Below are 23369 nucleotides of genomic sequence, written 5' to 3'. Positions count from 1 at the left end.
ATTTTAAAGCATTGGCATGAATGAACGGATGGAAATTTTACTTTTCAATCACACACACACACAAATTGCTGGTTTCTTCTTTTCGCTTTATTCGTGAAATAGTCAAGAAAATTCTGGGGTCATATGACTGAATTCAGGTCTTAAGAAGGGATCAAAAATACTCTCTCCATTGGTTAAATCTTTTAGAAAGCAAGTGTGGGTGTGTGACAAGAAATTTGTATGTATGTGTGTATCTGTGTTTGTCCCCCGTCCCCAACATCGCTTGACAACCGATGCTGGTGTCTTTACGTTCATGTAACTTAGCGGTCCGGCAAAAGCGACTGATAGAATAAGTACTAGGTTTACAAAGAATAAGTCCTGGGGTTGATTTGCTCGACTAAAGGTGGTGCTCCAGCATGGCCGCAGTCAAATGACTGAAACAAATAAAAGAATAATAGTCTGAGTGAATGACGAGGCGACCCATTCTGACCAAATTTTTCTGTTTTCCATATTTGTTAGTTTGTCAGTATAAGAACACATTTTGGCTTGAATAGTCCCTACTAGACGAGATCGTTGGAAAATGGTTTCTAATGTTATATATGTTACTCGTGTCTCAGTAGCTACTTCAAGACGGTGCATCGTCGGGGAAAGACTATTTTCATTTTCAGACTCACCATATTTCGAAGCATATATATATCTATATCTATCGCTATCTATATATATCCTTGTTGTTGAATCAATTTAGTAAATAAAGAAGTGAATAGGGTAACTTCAATAATTCTTTCTAATCAAGCTACTTGAGTGGCTCAGATAGTCCGGCGTATCTTTTTTTAATGTTACTTTTTTTCAGCGTGTCCGCCTGACAATATATGCTATCGTTAATTAGAGTATTTTCTACACAGGTAATATTTTGCTTTTCCGGAACAACTACATTTTGTAAAATGATCAGTGACTCACATTTGAAACGAAGGTATGTATTTGCGATTACAAGTGTACAGATGATACTCTGTTCTGAATTCTCTATCAGAAAAGTATATTTTTGTTATAATTGTATTGAATTGAAAAAAAACCGCGAAAGTCATTAAAATGCGGAAGCGAAACTTCGCCTCGGGGCGAAGTTTCGCTTGTCGTAGCACAAGTTTTCCGTCGATTTCCGTAAAAAACTTTTATTTTTTTACATAAGTAATGAGAGCGAAAGAGACTAAGAGGAAGCGATTTTATGACGAGGGAAGTTTGTCTTTGAAGTTACCGTCTAGGGGAAGCATTGATGTACATGTGTGTGTGTGTGTGTGTTTGATGGGGTGTGGGAGACAGTGTGTTGTGTAAGTGAAGTGCTTCTGTTAGTGTGTGTGAAGAGACAGAGAGAGTAATGTGTGAAAGAGAGAGATAACTGAAATTTTTTACTCGGTGTATGTGTATATGTATGTCTGCATGTATGTGTGTGTGTGTATGTATCTATGTATGTATGGCCGATTCATCGTAATTACGATGAATCGGCCATACATACATACACACACACACACATACTTACACATACATACACACACACATACATGCAGACATACATATACACATACACCGAGTAAAAAATTTCAGTTATCTCTCTCTTTCACACATTACTCTCTCTGTCTCTTCACACACACTAACAGAAGCACTTCACTTACACAACATACTGTCTCCCACACCCCATCAAACACACACACACACACACACACACATGTACATCAATGCTTCCCCTAGACGGTAACTTCAAAGACAAACTTCCCTCGTCATAAAATCGCTTCCTCTTAGTCTCTTTCGCTCTCATTACTTATGTAAAAAAATAAAAGTTTTTTACGGAAATCGACGGAAAACTTGTGCTACAAGCGAAACTTCGCCCTTTTCGGTTAACCTGTTTTCGCTGTCTCCGCGAATTTAATCATGCCGCCTTATCTATAGGTAACTACAAAACCAGATGTTCATATTCTGATATTTTGAATGCATTTAATACACGTTTCGAGTAATATAAGTTCTTACTTAAGAACTATCTTGCGTAACAACTCGTAAAACTATTAGAAACACGTGTATTAAATACGTTCAAAATATCAACGTTTGTTTGTCTATAACTAGTTCTCAACTTGGAGGATTCTAAGTTGATTCCTATTTTACTTTGGATGGAGTCTCTTAGCTATTCGACGTTTTAAAACAAAGTAAAAAATTACACTGAATCGGCCATACATACATACACACATACATAGATACATACACACACACACATACACCGAGTAAAAAATTACACTGAATCCGCCATACATACACACATACATAGATACATACACACATACACATACATGCATGCATACATACATATACACATACACCGAGTAAAAAATTTCAGTTATCTCTCTCTTTCACACACTCTCTCTGTCTCTTCACACACACTAACAGAAGCACTTCACTTACACAACATACTGTCTGTCTCCCACACCCCATCAAACACACATGTACAACAATGCTTCGGTAACTTCAAAAGAAATTCCCTCGTCATACAATCGCTTCCTCTTAGTCTCTTTCGCTCTCATTACTTCAAATGTTCCCGCAAGCCCATATGTAAAAAAAATAAAAGTTTTTTACGGAAATCATCGACGGAAACGTGTTACTACAAACGAAAGATCGCCACAAATCCTATTGTATTTTTACAATTGATGTTGTTACACATTGTTAGGCACAAAACGCATTGTTTTGCATTTTAGCCTTCAAATGACGCCACATCACCGGCTAGGCGAGCAGGCCAACATTTCTCCCTGATCGAAGTGAGACTGGAGCAATGTGAAATGAAGTGATTTGCTCAACAACAAATCGCGCTGCCCAGTCAGAGAATCGAACCCACGCAATGACTAAAGAAAATAGCTTAATAATGGGGCAGATAAAAGAAAGTTTGGTCAAACCCGGTCACAAAAATGATAAAAAGATAGTGTTATAGGTGTAAAACGACATGTAGAAAACGAATATGAAAAAAGAAAAAAAATGCACGCTGGCGAACGGGAGTTGCGGGGAGACAACTCGGAAAATTCACACGATCAAATCTCACAGGATCCGAAAACTCAACGTTAACACCCGGTCACAAAAATGAAAAAGAAAAAGTGTAATAGGTGTAAAACAACATGTAAACGGGTACTTGTCTATTGTCGTGGTCCCGGTTTCTCACACGCGAATTCGCGCGCGCGCGCGAGACGTAGGTACTCGATACTCGAGATCCTACGAGGTGACTTGCGCATGCGCAGTGCAGAATTCGCGCATGCGCGTTAACCCCCCCTCTAAAAAAAAGGTGTTGGATTTCACTAAAAATATATATGTGTGTGTATATATATAACATTTTCAATTTTACACAAAAAAATTACATAGTCGCTTTCCTCGCGGATTTACAGATAAATGAATTAATTACTATTTTACAGAATAAAATTAATGAATTAATTATATAAATTAAATAATTCTTGAAAATTAATTAATATTAATAATATTTTTTGAACAAAGTAAATAATTTATAAAACTTGGTTAATAATTTTTTTTACACAAACGCGAACGTATAAAGTTGTTCATTTTGATATGGCTCAAGAGGCATTATGGACTTTTAAATGGAGATTGAGAAAAATTGTTTCAATTAGAAAAGCAACATTTCTAGAAAATAGTAAATTGAAGTGTGAACACAGCACCTTACAGAGTATAAGTATATGACATTTATTTTTAAAATTTAACTTCATTTGTTTTATATTCTAAATAATTTGCAATTTCAAAAAATATATTAATTTTGCGTTTTTTAATTTGATAAATTCTACGGAATAATTTTGCGCGTTTTTTGATAAATTCTACGGAAAGAATTTAGTGCGAAAAATTTATACATTTATACACAAAGACCTGTTGAGGCAAGCGAAGTTGATATCGAACCTCATCCCACGACAGGCACCCACGCCAACCCCCTTGCTTGCGAAGACATGTTGGGGCAAGTGTGGCACCCGGCAAATGCCAGGACCCCTGGACTGGTGGTACGTAAAAAGCACTATCCGAATCGTGGCCGATGCCAGAGCCGCCTCGACTGGCACCAATCCGACCGTGGCCGTTGCCAGCCTCTCCTGGCACCTGTGCGGGTGGCATGTAAAAAGCACCCACTACACTCTCGGAGTGGTTGGCGTTAGGAAGGGCATCCAGCTGTAGAAACATTGCCAGATAAGACTGGAGTCTGGTGCAGCCTTCTGGCTTCCCAGATCCCCGGTCGAACCGTCCAACCCATGCTGGCATGGAGAACGGACGTTAAACGATGATGATGATGAGAAGAAATTAATTCATTAAGTTTACCAAATTATATACGTCTGTAAAAAAAAAAAAGTTTCACAAATTATATACGTTCGCGTTTGTGTAAAAAAAATTATTAACCAAGTTTTATAAATTATTTACTTTGTTCAAAAAATATTATTAATATTAATTAATTTTCAAGAATTATTTAATTTATATAATTAATTCATTAATTTTATTCTGTAAAATAGTAATTAATTCATTTATCTGTAAATCCGCGAGGAAAGCGACTATGTAATTTTTTTGTGTAAAATTGAAAATGTTATATATACACACACACACACACACATATATATTTTTAGTGAAATCCAACACCTTTTTTTAGGGGGGGGGTGTAACGCGCACGCGCGAATTCGCGTGTGCGAAACCGGGACCACGACAATAGACAAGTACCATGTAAACGAATATAAAAAAGAAAAGAAATGCGCGCTGGTGAACGGGGTGAGGTGGGGGCTCAGAAAATTCTAACCGTGACCTTTAAACTCCAGTGTTTGACCCGAGCAAAAAAAAAAATAGTATAAGTGTAGAACAACATGTAGTAAACGAATATTTTTTTTAAATGCACGCTGGGAAACGGGGTGGGTGGGGGTTTAACTCGGAAAATTCACATCGAGAATGTTCTGAATCCTCTCACCACTTTTCCCGTTCGTCGGCGAATTTTTTTTTTTCTTCATACTCGTTTACTTCACATTATTTTACACCTAGTACACTATTTTTTTTTTCATTTTTGTGACCAGGTGTTAACGTTGAGTTTTTGGATCCTGTAAGATTGGTCGTGTGAATTTTCCAAGTCGCCTCCCCAACAGCGCGAATTTTTAATTTTCATGTTCGTTTACTACATGTTGTACACCTATTGCACTATTTTTTTTTCTTTTCGCTAGGGTCAAAAACTTTAGTTTGACTGTAAGTTTTCCCGTATGCATGGGACTCGAACCCACATCTCTTAGTTTTCGCAACAAGTGTGCTAACATTGTATGTGGAGGTTGTATGTTGGTGTAAATGGTTAGCACACTTGTTGCGAAAACTGAGAGGTGTGGGTTCGAGTACCATGCATACAGGAAAACCTTTTTTTTTTCCGTCAGGGTTTATACATCCCAATATTAGACTATTTTCGTTAGTCATTGCGCGGTGATCGCTTATAAGCTTTAAGCTTATAAAATACTATTATATATATAGTTCAAATTTACAGAAAGCAAAAGACAAAGACAGGTGTAAGAACAACAAGCGGGTGTATTAGTTTAATGCTCAGGTAGAATGGAAAAGTCTTTTATGTTTCAAGCCTATGCTCTTCAACAGAAAGGATTAAGAGGGAAAAAAACGGTGAGAGAAAAAATTGTATAGTTCAACATGATGAGATATATATATATATATATATATATATATAAATCATCAGTGTATCATATATCCGAAAAATAAGCACACTCAAAAATATAGAGCAGTAAGGATACTTAATTACTTCTAATATATATATATATATATATAGGCGTATGGTTATAAATTAAGTACCAGTGAAACACTGAGATTGATGTAATCGACTAGTCCCCTCCCCCAAAATTTCAGGCCTTGTGCCTTTAGTAGAAAGGATTGTTATTGTTCAGCATTTGGTTGTTTCAGGTAAATACTGCATCAGCTGCTACACCTCCATGATGCTGGGGTGTGTTCCCCTTTGTTGTTAGGGGAGGGCAAACTCTTCCTGGTATTGTATTGCATCAGTTTCTTTTGTTATAAGGTCTGATGCAGTCTTTTGTCGTATTAGTGTTTGTGCTGTGTGTGTAATGTGTTGGGTATCTGGCCAGCAGGTAGTTGTTTATTTTATTATTATTATTATTATTAAATTACTTTGCAGCCATGCTGAGAACTCCTCAGATAATTCAGGCACTGCAAAAAAATCTGCCATGGTCAAGAAAATTGGAACACATAATGGTACTTTCCATTGTGACGAAGCTTTAGCCTGTTTTCTTCTCAGATTGCTTCCTGAATACGAAGATTCCACTATCATCAGGTAAATATAATTTTATATTCGGATATAATATGAGGTGCAAGTGTGGCTGTGTGGTAAGAAGTTTGCTTCCCAACCACTTAATTTCAGGTTCAGTTCAGTCCCACTGTGTAGCACTTTGGGCAAGTTTCTTCTACTATAGCCCTGGGCTTACCAAAGCCTTGTGAGTGGCTTTAGTAGATGGACACTAGAAGATCATTACATATATATATGTGTGGATCATCATCATCATTTAATGTCCACCTTCCATGCTGGCATGGGTTTTCTCCTGTTCTCAACATGTTACATAGAATGCTGGTTGAGAAGCTTCTCTGCTTTTGCAGCTCTACTTTAGTATCCCATGTTTTCCCAAAGGAAGGCCTTCTTCTCCCAGGTCTTATTGGTTTTAAATTGTCTCTGATGTTCTTGAAACTTGGCATTGAGAAATCTAGGTAAGGTTGTTGGGCCTTATATAAACCCAAGGGAAGAAGTGTTCCATATATTCTGACTTCTACCCTGTGACCTGTCAAGCATAGGAGGCTCTACAAAGAGCTTGTGTTCCACTGGCATAGTTCTTAGGGTCATTGAAGCACACGAGCCACCAGAGCACAACAAGAACTTGATCTTGTGGTGGACTTTGCATGTAGCATCTTGTAAAACAGCAATGTGCAAGTATTTTGAAAATACTTCGATGAGTGATGACCATGCCCTGTATAGTTACAGGTTGCCCTTTGGCAAAGTATAGCACCTGTCCAGGGATACGGCAAAGTCATGGGACTGCAACGTGACAGATTGTGAAGAGGTAGCAGAAGAGCTCAACTGAGCCAATGGTACTTCTTACATTGGTACTGAGTAGAGGAATCCTAGAAGATCAACGGTCAAGATGACCAAGCTCTATCAAGAGAGTAACTGTAACACATCTTTAGAAGTGACATCCATGGTTGTGTAATAAGCTAATGAAAGATTCACTATGACTCAAGCTTCCAATTCAAATTCATAAAAATGGAATTGGATGGTGACCGAGAGTCATGGGAATCTGTGAAAGCAGTGAAAAAAAGAAATATAATATTCTGTAACTTGACTTTATATGAATAAATATATTTGCTTTTTCCTTATATTCCAGAACCCGTGATTCTGAAAAGTTGGCTACTTGTGATATTGTAGTTGATGTTGGTGGTGTGTACGATCCTTCTACATTCCGATTTGATCATCATCAACGGTAAGAAACTTTATGTGAATCTGTTTTGCTATTCTCTCAAAATGACACTGATTAAATACAATTTTTGCTTATTACTTTTATTTCCCTATCTCTGTACAAATAGGTGCAGACGTACCTATGTGGTTAAGAAGCTTACTTCTCAACCATGTGGTCTTGGGTCCCGTCTCACTCTGCAGCATGTTGGGCAAGTGTCTTCTCATATAACTCCTGCCCAAAAAAAGCCTTGTAAGTGGATTTGATTGATGGAAACTGGAAGGAACCCCTAGTAGATCTATCTATTTCTCTATCTGTCTCTGTCTATCTATCACATTTCTGTGATAACAATCCCTATTGAATTATTTTTGTTTCCTTTTCCTTTTATTTTTATGCCCCCCGCCTTTTTTTTTGCTTTCCTCTTTCTTTCCTTTTACGATCCCTTTTGATCGAAAACCAAACCCCCTTTTTTATCTCCAAAAGAAAAGCTCTACCTTGTAATTTGTCCCGTCTGTGTGCAGCCCTGTGTGGCTAATAAAGAAACATATCTATCTATCTGTCTGTCTGTCTATCTATATTATCTATCTACCTACCTACCTGCTTGCCTGCCTGCCTCTTTCTCTCTCCCCTCCCCTCCCGTAAACAAGCAACAACATCACGTAAGCAAGGTTGTTTCCAATTTTCTGTGAAAAACATGTCGCCTCATCAAATTCTGTCTGACCCATGTAAGCATGCAAAAGTGGGTGTTGAGTGACAAGTGATGATGGTGTACAATGGTTGAAATAATGGATTCAAACTATTACAACAGTGTTGCCTTGATATCTTCTTCCAGGTGCTTAAGTACATTTGTCTGGCCAAACTTTTGTAGTTTAAAGTAAGTGTTAGGCTAGATACCTAAATCTTAAAGGCTAAGGCCAGCACCATGGATTGGAAAGCGTGGAATAATATCATCACCAGACTCTATCATCCAGTGGTACCCACAGCAGCATATTGGTTGAGAGGACAGCCTCCTTCTCCAGTTGCTAGCTAGGGATTTAAGAAGAAGAAGTACAATCTTAACTCAAATTCTGGACTGATCTAGCTATTTAACCTTTTCTGAAATATTCTGCTTCTTACACCTCAGTCACAAACAGAACTGCTTTGTGTTAGAACAATCTTGGGTAGTATATGTTTACATGCTTCAACTAAAAATAATTCCCCTTCTTTTTTTTTAAATGACTGGCATAAGGAAAAAATCTCTGGTTATACTAATATTTATTCTAGCAATTTATCGAAGTTATGTCAGCATAAGACACTTGAAGAAAAATTAAGTTGAATATTGTCTGTTAATGCGCAATGTGAATGTTTGGTACAAACTAAGTACAAATAACAGCTGGGTAAAAAAGGTCTGTAATGGGATTGTTAAGGGTTATTAACATATAAGTAGATTGCCTCAGTGAGCTTGGGCCCTTTGAAAGTTTTGGCTTAAATATGAATTGATATAAAATTAAAGATCAGAATCGAAACCGATCAATGGAAATCGATCAATGGAAATTGCAGATGTGTTACCAGTACCGGTGGCATGTAAGAGAACCTTCCGTTTCACGACCGTTGCCAGCACCGCCCCGTTTCGTGTCCGTTGCCAGCCTGGCCTGGCCCTCGTGCCGGTGGCACATAAAAAGCACCATCCGTTCGTGGCCGTTTGCCAGCTCTGTCTGGCACCTGTGCGGGTGGCACGTAAAAAGCACCCACTACACTCTCGGAGTGGTTGGCGTTAGGAAGGGCATACAGCCGTAGAAACACTGCCAGATTTGACTGGGCCTGATGAAGCCTTCTGGCTTCACAGACCCCAGTAGAACCGTCCAACCCATGCTAGCATGGAAAACGGACGCTAAACGATGATGATGATGATGATGATGATGGAATTGAATTACATTGCAGGATTTTTCATTCCAGTTCTGAGTTGGAGCTTCTGTGCAGGTGGCTCATAAAAGCACCATCCGAACGTGGCTGATGCCAGCGCCACCTTGACTGGCTTCCGTGCCGGTGGCACATAAAAAGCACCAATCTGATCGTGGCCGTTGCCAGCCTCGCCTGGCACGTAAAAAGCACCCACTACACTCACAGAGTGGTTGGCATTAGGAAGGGCATCCAGCTGTAGAAACACTGCCAGATCAGACTGGAGCCTGGTGCAGCCTTCTGGCTTCCCAGATCCCCGGTCGAACCATCCAACCCCTGCTAGCATGGAGAACGGACGTTAAACGATGATGATGATAATTATTTTTTGTTCTAATTTAAGGAAATACGGTCTTTAAATATGTTATATTTCTTTTCATATTTTATACAGATCATTTAATGAATCAATGTCAAGCTTAAATTCAAGCAAGAAGTGGACAACTAAACTGAGCAGTGCTGGTTTGGTGTATTACCATTTTGGTGAACGTATCATCCAGAATATTTTGAAATGTGGCAAAGAAGACAATAAAATTGTGACGATAATTTTTGATAAAGTTTACGAACGTTTCATTGAAGAAATAGATGGGATAGACAATGGAATCAATCAGTGTGATTGTACACCAAAGTAACTACAAAAAATGTTTCTTGTTTTTTTATTTTTGCACATTTTCTCTATCTTTTTGTCTCTTTTGGTGTGTGAATATGAAAATGTTTGTAATCAGTATTAAATGCATATATAGTTAATGTATATATAACACTATCCGACTCGTGGCCGATGCCAGCGCCGCCTCTACTGGCTTCCGTGCCGGTGGCACGTAAAATACACCAATCTGACCGTACGACAGGCACCCATGCCAACCCCCTTGCTTGTGAAGACATGTTGGGGCAAGCGAAATCGAATTGAACCAGCCAGGATCCCTGGTCTGGTGGTACGTAAAAAGCACTATCTGACTCGTGGCCGATGCCAGCTCCGCCTCGTCTGGCTTCCGTGCCGGTGGCACATAAAATACACCAATCCGACCGTGGCCGTTGCCAGCCTCGCCTGGCACCTGTTCAGGTGGCACGTAAAAAGCACCCACTACACTCACAGAGTGGTTGGCGTTAGGAAGGGCATCCAGCTGTAGAAACACTGCCAGATAAGACTGGAGCCTGGTGCAGCCTTCTGGCTTCCCAGATCCCCGGTCGAACCGTCCAACCCATGCTAGCATGGAGAACGGACGTTAAACGATGATGATGATAAGGTGCAGGCATAGCTGTGTGGTAAGAAGATTACTTCCCAACCACGTGGTTTGGGGTTCAGTCCCACTGTGTGGAACTTTAGGCAAGTGTCTTCTACTATACCTTAAGGCTAACCAAAGCCTTGTCAGTGGGTTTGGTGGATGAGGCACAAGTCCAGGCAAGGTTGTTTATGGAAGACCAGCAGACACCCATGCATACCAACCTCCCCTCTCCATGCCACTGACGTTATCCAAGAGAAAGGCAAAGGCTGATACAGCTTGGCTCCTGAGATGCCACAACTCATTTCTACAGCTGAGCAACATGAAATAAAGTGTCTAACCTAAGGCTAACCAAAGCCTTGTCAGTGGGTTTGGTGGATGAGGCACAAGTCCAGGCAAGGTTGTTTATGGAAGACTAGCAGTCACCCATGTATACCAACCTCCCCTCTCCGTGCCACTGACGTTATCCAAGAGAAAGGCAAAGGCTGATACAGCTTGGCTCCAGAGATTCCACAACTCATTTCTACAGCTGAGCAACATGAAATAAAGTGTCTAACCTAAGGCTAACCAAAGCCTTGTCAGTGGGTTTGGTGGATGAGGCACAAGTCCAGGCAAGGTTGTTTATGGAAGACTAGCAGTCACCCATGCATACCAACCTCCCCTCTCCGTGCCACTGACGTTATCCAAGAGAAAGGCAAAGGCTGATACAGCTTGGCTCCTGAGATGCCACAACTCATTTCTACAGCTGAGCAACATGAAATAAAGTGTCTTATTCAGGAACACAACACACAGCCTGGTCTGGAGATCAAACTCACTACCTCATGATTGTGAGCTCCATGCTCTAACCACTGAGCCAAGCACCTTCACAGGGATCCTGTATAGGTTTACAATATAAGAGAGGTAAATAAAATACAAGTAAGCAAAAAAGTGTTTATTCCAGCAGGGTTTGATCTCAAGAAAGTGAGGTAGTGAAGAACTAATTCTTTTATAAAATACTTAATTGCATTAAACACCATCTGTGCTGTCACCATTATTTAATTGGAACAAAACAGGAGATTAGCAGAATCAGTGGAGCATAAGACAAAATTGCCTTGTGATAATTAGTTACTTTTAGGTTTCTGATTCATTAAAATAAAGTACCTGTTATGTACTGGGGTTGGGTCTTGTGCTTATGTTAAAAACCATTTTTTATTTAACAAGAACTAAAAAGCAGTTTTAGAAGATCCTTTAAGATAGTATTCAAATTAATCACACAAACACTGTAAAAATGTACAAATATATTTTAATATAAGTATCCTTATTTTATTTTATTGTCTTTTGTAGATACGTTATTTCAACAAATCTCTCCAGTCGAGTTTCACGTTTGAATCCAGCGTGGAATTGCAGTGACACTAACGAAGAAGTATGTTTGATTTAAGTTTTATTATGTTCAATAATTGTTAATTATTTTATATTAGCATTTCAAGGCAGTGCACTGTGAGAAACATTAGCATGCCAGACAAATGCTTAGCGGCATTTCATCCATCTTTATGTCCTGAGTCCAGATTTCGGTGAGGACGACTTTGCCTTTCATCCTTTCAGGGTTGATGAAATAAGTACCAGCTGAATACAGGGGTCAAAGTATTGACTGGCCCCTGACTCCCAAAATTTCAGGCCTTGTGCCTATGGTAGAAAGGATTTTATATTAGCATTTTCTTATTCTTAATTTATTCTTGTGCTGGTTATAGTTTCAAGATGATTAATATAACTTCTAGTTTTTTCTTTATTGCTCTAATGGGAAGTGTGATTAGATTTAGTTAAATAACTCTGACTGAACCCGTTAGTGTTCAGACCGGCAGAAAATAATTCCCCTTTATTTGTTTGAACTGGCCAAATCCGGCTGTATCTGATTTCTCTACAAAATCACTAAAAAAATAAATCACATTATTGAATTCTCATAGTTTTGAGATAATGCAGGATAAAGTCTTTCTTGCCTTTATTCAAGTAAAAATACAGTGACATTTTGGAGACTTCTTGGTTGTTTTCAACATTTGAAGAGAAGTGTATATCTTAGTTTTTAATGATATGGCGTAAATCGATTTACACCTGTTAATTAAATTTACCTGCCCATAAAAGTCAAATTTAATCAGAAAGATCAGCTAAAATTACATAACTATAAACCACTGTTATATAAGCACCTGCTGACAAAATTTCAAATCTGTATGTAAAAAATTAACCAAGTTACAAGCAAATATTGTTGAGACCCCTCTTGAACCTGAATACAAAATAATGTGAACAAATAAGCATTACATTTGACAGATTCATCTGAACACTGAAGGGTTAAACATTTACATTTTCCTCATGTAGCTCTATTTTTGAAGTTAAACGTTTTTTTGTCTATTTTACTAACTTGTGCATACATGGGCTTTCTTACAAATTCTCATGACATATTCTGTGGAGCTAGAAAATTTACATACTAGAAAATTTACATACTTCTCTTGCATTGTATTGAAACACAATAGTTTCATAATAAGCATATCTTCTCTTAAATATTTAAGTACACAATCAACTAACTTTCTTTTTGTATTTGATGAAATATACTGTGTAACACAATTTTTGTCCATAGCTAGCAATTATTATTTCCTAGAAAGTATGAAAAATGGTTAATATTTCCTTCAAACTTTGCTTTTGTTACAATTATTCAAACTCCAAAGAATCTCTCTCAACACATGGCTATGATGCTCCCCCACTACTGCTGCTCATAATTAGAGATGCACATATTATCACCACTAAGGGACATGCTCAAGTGATTAAGATCAAGCAACTGACAAGCAAATCTGTGATATTGAGCAGAATATTTGTTATAAAGATATTTCTGCTTCAGCAACTTAAAGATGAATTTGTCTGAAATATAATGGAAAATTGGTCAGTTTCAAAACATTGATGTCCAGATCACTAAAAGCAAAGTTTGAAGGAAATAGTAATCATTTCCTTTGATTTCTAGATAGAAGCAAATAAGAAATAACACTTATTGACCAAAGACAAAAAAAATTTTTTTATTTTGTAACATCTTTTAAAATCTCCTCCAGGATCAGTTTAAGAAAGCTATGGAGCTAGTTGGCAGTGAATTTCTTGAGCGAGTGACATTTTATAAGAATTCATGGATTCCTGCAAGAAAAATTGTCAAACAAGCAATAGAAGAAAGATACGAGGTTTGTTTTGTTTATAAGATTTTAAATTCATTTCTTTATAGATTTTATATCAATGATAAATCATTTGTGTGTGTGTACAAATGAATAGAAAATCATAATGTATGTATTACAGTTTATTCAAGGATGTGGGTTCTGCAACTTTTCGCTGAACAACCTGCACAGGCGATTTGTTTATAATGATCAAACGTTTGCACTGTACGTCAGCTCACTCCCTTTGTCAAATCAACATTACCTGTACAGGTGCATGGTGTAGCACATGTCAGGAGTCAAAGTGATTGCAGAGCAATGTGAGATGAAATTCTTTACTCAAGAACACAATACATCGCTCAGTCCAGGGATTGAAACTGTAACCATGAGTACAACCTAACTACTTGGCCATGTGCCCTCACACACTCATTGTTCATATTTGATACCTTCCAGGTGTGGCTGTGTGGTAAGAAGCTGGCAGAAACGTTAGCACGCTAGGCAAAATGCTTTGCGGTATTTTGTCTGCCGTTACGTTCTGAGTTCAAATTCCGCCAAGGTCAACTTTGCCTTTCATCCTTTTGGGGTTGATAAATTAAGTACCAGTTACGCACTGGGGTCGATGTAATCGACTTAATCCCTTTTTCTGTCCTTGTTCGTCCCCTCTATGTTTAGCCCCTTGTGGGCAATAAAGAAAAAAGAAGCTTGCTTCCCAACCACATGGTTCCATGTACAGCTCCACTGCATGGCACCTTGGGCAAATGTCTTCAACTATAGCCTCAGATTGGCCAAAGCCTTGTGAGTGGATTTAGTAGATGGAACCTGTATGTGTGTGTTTGTGTCTGTGATTGCTCCCCCCTACCCTCACTGATTGACAACTGGTGATGGTGTGTTCATGTCCCCGTAATTTAGTTGTTCAGCAAAAGAAACCGATAAAATAAATACTGAAGTTGATACATTAGACTAAAAATAAATTCGCCAAGGTGATGCTGCAGCATGGCTGTGGTCTAATGACTGAACCAAGTAAAAGATAAAAGTTACAAACACACACACGCACAAATGCTTAGGGAAAATACAAAGATGTTTGCTAAACTAACAATTAATGCTTATTCTTTATTAATATTTTCTCTCCAGGTTGACAAAAGTGGAGAGGTTCTCTTACTAAAGAATGGTGGTTGTCCATGGAAAGACCATGTACTTTCATTAGAACAAGAAATGGATATAAGTCCAAAGATAAAATATGTTCTCTTCACTGACCAAAATGGCTGTTGGCGTATTATGTGTGTTCCTGTAGAATTGGGATCTTTCACTAATCGGTAAGAAATTTGTTTTTACAACATTCACTGTTTATGAAGGCACAGGCATGGTTATGTAGTTGAAAAGTTTGGTTCTGGGTTCAGTCTTTCTGCATGGCACTTATAGCGTCTTCTGCTATAGCCCCATGTTGACTAAAGCCTTAGGTGTGAATCTGATAGACAAAAACTGAAAGAAGCCCATCATATGTGTGTGCCCCAGCATGGCCACGGTCTAATGACTGAAGTAAAAGATAAAAGAAGTTAGTGTGGCCTGTGCCAGGGGTGTAACCAGCCTACTTATGTGTACCTTTCCTCCATTGGACACTATACTCTGCTTGCAAAGACCTGTTGAGGCAAGTGAAATCGAAATTAAATTCAATGACTGGCATCCATGCTAGTGGACCGCTAAGAGTACCATACGAGCGTGATCGTTGCCAGAGCAACAAGCTGGCCTCCATGCCAGTGTCATGTAAAAAGCACCATTTGAGTGTGATTGTTACCTGCGTCGCCTTACTGGCACTTGTGCTGGTGGCACGTGAAAAAACATTCGATCGAGGTCGTTGCCAGTGCCGCTGGACTGGCTCCTGTGCAGGTGGCACATAAAAAGCACCATTTGAGAGTGGCCATTGACAGTACCGCCTGACTGGCCCACATGCCGGTGGCACATAAAAGCACCCACTACACTCGGAGTGGTTGGCATTAGGAAGGGCATCCAGCTGTAGAAACTCTACCAGATCAGATTGGAGTCTGGTGCAGCCATCTGGTTCAAATCGTCAGTCAAATCGTCCAACCCATGCTAGCATGGAAAGCGGATGTTAAACAATGATGATGATGAGTGTTGGTTATCCTAAGCCTTGTTAGAAGAAGTGGGTTGGCAAAAACTTTTAGATGTGTCGTATCTGTAATTCAAAGACCCAGCCTTGTCACATTGAATCTGCTTGACAACTATGTTAAGAATGCACATGTCTGTGGAATACTCAGCCATTAATATGCAGGTTTTATAACAGGTAGTTCATTTAATCAAACAACTGAATACTTATCATTTACTGTGTTTTCTGTAGGCTGATATCCAAAAATCTTTTCAAAACTGTTTTAATTCTAACTCTTTTTCATTTTTTCAAAATTCAAAATTTATCCTCTCCTTTTTCTTTTCTTCTTGCAGACTGTCTCTCCCTGATGAATGGCGTGGATTGCGAAATGAAGAACTGAGTGAAAAAAGTGGTATTAAAGGGTGTATTTTTGTCCATGCAGGAGGTTTCATAGGTGGAAACAAGACATATGATGGAATTATTCAAATGGTGCAAATTGCTCTTGCTCAGAAAAGAGACGAATAAATCTTTCTTTTTTATCTTCATCTTTTACTTGTTCAGTCATTTGCAGCCATGCTGGGGCACCACCTTGTATGGTTTTAGTCGAGCAAATCGACCCAGGACTTATTTTTATAAGCCTGGTACTTATATTGGTCTCCTTTGCCGAACTGTTAAGTTACAAGGACATAAATACACCAACACTAGTTGTCATGCAGTGGAGGAGATTAGATATAAAGACACACACACACATATATGTATATGATGGACTTGTATAAGTTTCCATCTACCAAATTCACTCACAAGGCTTTGGTTGGCTCAAGGCCATAGTAGAAGACCCTTGGCCAAGGTTCCACACAGTGGGACTCAACCCGAAACCACATCGTTGGGAAGCAAGCTTCTTATCACACAGCCACACTTTGCCTGTGTTTATACATATATATATAGTCAAACATTGAATAAATGAACTTTAAGGAATACCGAACAACAAGAGCCTGTGCACATGGGATGTGTTAATTTGACACTCAGTAAAAAGGGAGAATTTTGGGCATTTGGTGTATAGCTCTTCATCGAAAAAGAACAAAAAAGTCCAAAGAAAGAAAAAATCTTTTGGTATCTTTTGCTGAACTGCTAAGTTATGGGGATGTAAACACACCAACAATGGTTGTCAAGCGGTGGGGGGGGGGGGCAAATACAGACACAAAGACACGTGTTAGGGAAGCAAACTTCTTACCACACAGTACATTTGTAGTTACATTGCTTGAAAGGTTTAGTTGATCAAATCAACTCTAATACTTACTTTAAAACTTGATACTTATTCTATCAGTCTCTTTTTGCCAAAATGCTATGTTACAGGAACATAAATCAACACCAGTGATGGTGGTGGTGGTAGTAGCTGGCAGAATCGTTAGCATGCCGGGCGAAATGCGTAGCTGTATTTCATCTGCCGTTACGTTCTGAGGTCAACTTTGCCTTTCATCCTTTCGGGGTCGATAAATAAAGTACCAGTTACGGGTCGATGTAATCGACTTAATCCATGTGTCTGTCCTTGTTTGTCCTCTCTGTGTTTATCCTCTTGTGGGTAGTTAAGAAATAGGTGGTAGTAGGAGGGCAAACGCAAAAACACACACATACATTGGGCTTCTTTCAGTTTCAGTCTACCAAATCCACTGACAAGGCTTTGATCAGGGTCTAAGGTTCAAACCAACCAGATCTGACCTCTCACACCTACCCAAAAATATCATTCCAGAAATAAACAATCACACCACTGAAATCTCAAAGCTATGACATGATGCATGATCAATTCAAAATAGTTAGAAGTATCAGATGTGGTGTGCAAGGGAGATGACTGCGTTGGTATGGTCATGTGGTGAGAATGGATGAAGATAGCTGTGTGAAAAAGTACCACACCCTAGCAGTTGAGGGAACCTGTGGAAGAGGAAGACCTGGGATGTGGTGGAGCATGACCTTTGAACATCAGGCCTTACTGAGGCAATGACTAGTGACCGAGACCCTTGGAAATATGCAGTGCGTAAGAAGACCCGGCAAGCCAAGTGAGACCATAACCTGTGGCCTATGCTAGGGGTGTAACCAGCCCACTTATGCATACCTTTCCTTCATTGGACACTAATCTTTGCTTGCAAAGACCTGTTGAAGCAAGTGAAATGCTAAGAGCACCACCCGAGCATGATCATTACCAGAGCAGCTGACTGGCTTCCATGTCGGTGGCACGTGGAAAGCATTCGAGCGAGGTCGTTGCCAGTGCTGCTGGACTGGCTTCTGTGCAGGTGGCATGTAAAAAACACCATTTGAGCATGGCCATTGCCAGTACCACCTGACTGGCCCTGGTGCCAGTGGCTCGTAAGAGCACCCACTACACTCTCGGAGTGGTTGGCATTAGGTAGGGCATCCAGCTGTAGAAACTGCCAGATCAGATTGGAGCCTGGTGCAGCCATCTGGTTCGCCAGTCCTCAGTCAAATCGTCCAACCCATGCTCGCATGGAATGTGGACGTTAAACAATGATGATGAATGTGAATAAATAAAAAAAAGAATAATCTGAATGCCTAAAGGTTAAAGTTAAGTGTCTTGGCCATAGACATACAGCATTAATGACAAGATCTGATCTACCAAACTCTAGGTGTGCAGCTCCAATGGCACAACCATCTGTACTCTGAATATTAAGAGTAGATAGAGTAAAGCAATGAGTCCATCTCTTGGCCATTTCCGCTACACTATACAATCGTTTGGTAGTCAAAGAAAAGAATCTATAAAAAAATAATTTCGAAAGTAGCACAATTCGTTTGTTATATCATGATTCATTAAGGATCCATGCTGAAAATGGAATGAACATGTGAAGGGTGGAATCCAGAAAATAGATAAATCACAAGCTGAGCATTTAGGAGAGTAGTAACTCCAAGCAAGAACTGGTGCAGGGTAGATGGTTTTTGGTCCTCCCTGCATTGGAGCAATCTCTAAATGATGGCTTGATAAAATGTGCTCAGTTCACACTGCTAACACCCAGCACCAGAGCTGATGGGTTTTCTTTGTTGCTGTGTATGTGTGCAAGATATGGGCAGTAATGACCTGTCCCCTCATGCATCATCATCATCATCATTAAATGTCTGTTTTCCATGCTGGCATGGATTGGATGGTTTCGTAGGATTCAGCGAGCTGCAGGGCAAGATACCATGCAGTGGTACTGAACCTGAAACCACATGGTTGTGAAGAATTTTGTATTGTCCAACCCATGCTAGCATGGAGAACGGACGTTAAACGATGATGATTTATGGAAAGGTTTTTTTTTTCCTCGTGATGTCTTCCATCTTTCATTTAAAACTGTAGTTCTCAATTTTTTTTTACCTATGACCCTTTTAATTACAATTTTATTCTGGTGGACCCCCCATAATCATTCAGTGTTTAAAAACTAGTTTTATAGATATTTCTTTCAAAATTCCTTTTTTCTTTTTCACATGTTCACTTGTGTATGTTTTCAAAAGCACTCTCTGAGAGAACATGTAAAGCATAAGAGAAAGAAACCTAACTATTTCTTGCAATAAATACATCTACAGCAAAAATTTTTTTCATGGATCCTTAAGATATTACTGTGGATCCCCAATTTACTATTTTGCTTGTGTTCCCCCACCCCTGAGATCGTAGGGACCCCAGTTGAGAACCACTGATTCAAAGTAAAGTGAAGGTTCAAATCTACTTTAAGTCAAGCACACAATAATAGTTATATTTCTACCATTTTATTGCTTTATTGCCCACAAGGGGCTAAATATAGAGGGGGCAAACAAGGACAGACAAAGGGATTAAGTCGATTACATTGACCCCCAGTGCGTAACTGGTACTTAAATTATCAACCCCAAAAGGATGAAAGGCAAAGTTGACCTCGGCGGAATTTACATATGATATAATTTGTAAACATCTAATCATAGCCCTTTCACTCTGCAAGGCCTATCCCTCAGAGTGAAAAGCAGATTGAAGCCTGTGTATGTACATGACAGTGAAACATGGGCTTTAACTACAGAGAACTTGTGATGGCTTGAAAGGAATGAAGCTAGCATGCTCTGCTGGATGGGTAATGTCAGTGTGCACACATGACAGCGTAGGTGACTTATGAGGAAAACTGGGTATAAGAGGCATCATGTGTGCAAGAGTGAAGACTGTGCTGGTTTGGTCATGTGAGGCAAACAGATGAAGACAACTGCATAAAGAAGCGCCAAGCTCTAATTGTGGAAGGGGTAGACGTAGGACAAAGTGGTGAGACAGGATCTTTGGACACTGGGCTTCACTGAGAAAAATGACAAGGGACTGGGAGTTGTGGTGATTTGCTATACTTGATAAGACAGGCCAAGCTAAGTAAAAATCGCTGTCTTCCACACATACAAGCTTGTCCTTTCAGGGGCCACATAAAAAGCACCCAACACACTCTGTTAAGTGGTCAGCATTAGAAAGGGCATCCAGTTGTAGAAACCATGTCTCAACAGACAGTTCCATATCAAACAGTCCAACCCATGCCAGCATAGACAGTTGATGTTAAACAATGATTAAAGTGGAAAAAATTATCAGAGAAGCCACTCCGATTCATATTCTCAAATATATACACACACACACACATAAACATATATAACTAGGTGGTTATAAAGTCTGCTCCACAACTACATGGTCCTGAGTGAGAAACCTCTACATGGCATATTGGATGTCATCTTGTGAGTGGAATTTAGAAACCAGGAACTGTGAAAATCCATCATTAACCCTTTCGTTACTATTTCTAACGTAATCATAAATTTAGTCTGGTTTCATTAAACAACTATAACTTTTTTATTTATCAATATATTAATCTGATTTTTGGAAGATAATTTAATGAAATATTCTCAACCAATTCTATACTATAATTTTTGTCACAAAGTGACTCTAATTACAGGTAGATACAGGTAAATTCAACAAAATATAAAATTAAAATTTTGTTCAAATATCGCTATAGAAAATGGGTTATTAGCTAATATTCAATTGGGTATACAACAAAATTTTACGACAGAATTTGTTATTCTGGGTAACTTTCTGATACTCATAATATTTACGGCAAAATAGTCTTAATTTCATTTAAGGTTATGGGAAACCACAAACTATCCTTTCTTTCGCTTTGTTTACGTTTAGCGTAACGGTTCGTTTTCGCCGTAATGATTTAAAATGGGCTCATTCGAAAAAGTAAAAAGAAATAGTCTAAGGCTTTACTCCTCTGGGAAAGTCTGTGGCTTGGTCCAGTTTCTTCAGAAAAATCACCGAAAGAAACAGTTTTTAAATTTTCACTCCATTCAGGTGCCAATTCGTTTTCTTTATCGCTGTCGGAGCTCTTGAATTCACTGTTTTCACTTTCGGAAAATGAAACATCAGATTCATTATCAAATACCATGTGCTTTTTTTTTTCAGTCATAGAGTTAGATTTATGAAGGTCTTCAGTAGAAAATCCTTCGAATTCTGACTCGCTGCTTGATATAATGAAATTCGTATCCATTTTTTGTCAGAATTACAAATTTTGAAAACACAACAGGAACAAATTTCGGAAAAAAATCTCTCAAAATTCACGGAATTAAAATTACACTTCGATTATTGTACAAAACTGTAGTTGAACTGTTTACGAAGTATAATACGTGTTTTCACGAATGTACTAAAGAGATTTGCTCTGATATTCTCATTTAAATATGAATAAGTAAATTCGGGCGGCTTGGTCACATTAACCAAAATTTTTTTCGGGCCGTTTGGTAACGAAAGGGTTAAGGAATTAACAATAAACTGATCTGTTGAATTATAAGTACCTTGTGGTGTTTATTATGTGTCTCTTTAAACAAATGAGTCTTTAACCATTTGGTTGATAAATAATTGGGAAAGTACTAGGATTAATAAATGGGCTAAAAGCTTTGAAGGCATGGCTGAAGCTCAAATACTGAAACCAGTAAGACATTAAAAAAATAATTGTATTCTTTAAGAAAAGTACTTTCAAAGGTGATAGAAATCAAAATCATCATGCATTGACTGAATGGAGTTTGAGGCAGATGTTCTACAGCCAGATGCCCTTCCCGTCACCAACCCTCACCCGTTTCCAAGCAAGGTAATATTTCTCGATCAAAATCCAGCAGGATACTGGATATGAATGATATTGCTTGTATAATAATCCTTTCTATTATAGGCACAAGACCTGAAATTTTAGGGAAGAGGGATAGTCGATTCCATTGACCCCAGTACTCAACCGGTACTTATTTTATCAACCCCGGCAGAATTCGAACTGAGAATGTAAGGATAGATGAAATGCCACTAAGCATACTGGCCATCACTAATGATTCTGCCAGCTCACCACTTATATAATATATTGCTTGTATAATAATTTCAAATTTTTGCCACAAGGGCAGCTTGGGGGAGGGGATTTAGTCGATTACATCAATCCCAATGTGTAACTGGTACTTATTTAATCAACCCCCAAAAGGACAAAAGGCGAAGTCAACCTCGGCAGAATTTGAACTCAGAACATAGTGAAGGGTAAAATACCACTAAGCATTTTGCTTGTCACACTAACAATTCTGCGAGCTTGCCGCCTTTATTGCTTGTATGATAATAAGACACAGTCATACATTCATTGACAGGCTTATTTTAGTTTCTGTCAAACAAATACACTTACAAGGCCTTGGTCAACAGTGGCGCTGTAGAAAATACTCACCCAAAAGTATCAGGTGGTGGTACTAAAACTGAAACCACAAAGTTGGGACTCAAATTTTTTAACCACACTTGCACTTCATGAGAAGAAAAATATTAGGGAAAACAGCTAGAAAGCAAACATGTCCATATTTGAAACTGAAAAACAACACTGGCTTTTTTCCTTCTTTTTTGTAGTCATTCACTGATCTTGTAATCTTATGAGATTAAGTATATAACCAGTGATACTAAATGTATCCAACAGCCTTTTATTATGGTGAATACATGACAATATTATGGTGAAAGCATGACAATGAAGTGGCAGTATCAGCCAAGAGAACAAAATACCGTATCAGTATTTAATGCATGAATCAAATTTAAATCCCAATGCATATTAATATCAGGGTCAGTTTAATAATTTATTACCTGTCTCTAACAAAAAAAAAAAAAAAGTCTTGAGTCAATATATAAAATCTTTCTTGTTGCTATGTGGTAAGAAGCTTGCTTCCCAACCACATGGTTCTGGGTTCAGTCCCACTACATGGCACTTTGGGGATAAGGATCTTCTACTATATTCTCAGGCTGACCAAAGCGTTGTGATTGTTTAGTTTATTTTACAAATGATAATGCAAGGTATGAGAGGCCAGATTAGGTTAGTCTGAACAGAAAATGGGTAGAATATTTTGGCCAGATATGACCAGTTTTAAATTCTAAAGGGGCAAAAGAGAAAAATTAATGAGACAGCAGAGTTTTTACATTCAAGTATATAAGCGTATATAGGCGTAGGAGTGG

The 23369-nt window shown here is 38.7% G+C and overlaps 1 protein-coding gene across 3 annotated transcripts; it reads left to right on the top strand.

Annotated features, from left to right (window-relative positions):
• The first annotated feature begins 770 nt into the window (after positions 1-770).
• LOC115219792 (MYG1 exonuclease) lies at positions 771-16434 on the top strand. Of its 3 annotated transcripts, none has more exons than XM_036509570.1 (8): positions 771-881; positions 6155-6310; positions 7410-7505; positions 9805-10038; positions 11954-12032; positions 13699-13821; positions 14920-15101; positions 16243-16434. In XM_036509570.1, the coding sequence occupies exons 2-8, from the start codon at positions 6204-6206 to the stop codon at positions 16412-16414; spliced, it is 993 nt and encodes a 330-aa protein (XP_036365463.1). In that variant the 5' UTR covers positions 771-881; positions 6155-6203; the 3' UTR covers positions 16415-16434. The 3 variants fall into 3 exon arrangements, with proteins under 3 accessions (XP_036365463.1, XP_029645915.1, XP_029645916.1); XM_029790055.2 differs by having other exon boundaries at positions 811-949; XM_029790056.2 differs by lacking the exon at positions 771-881 and adding an exon at positions 1766-1917.
• Positions 16435-23369: the final 6935 nt, after the last annotated feature.

This window comes from Octopus sinensis, linkage group LG15 (genome assembly GCF_006345805.1).
Source record: "Octopus sinensis linkage group LG15, ASM634580v1, whole genome shotgun sequence".
NCBI classification, from domain to species: domain Eukaryota; kingdom Metazoa; phylum Mollusca; class Cephalopoda; order Octopoda; family Octopodidae; genus Octopus; species Octopus sinensis.
Note: the sequence above shows the minus strand (reverse complement) of the source record. Positions and strands in the feature narration are given on the sequence as shown.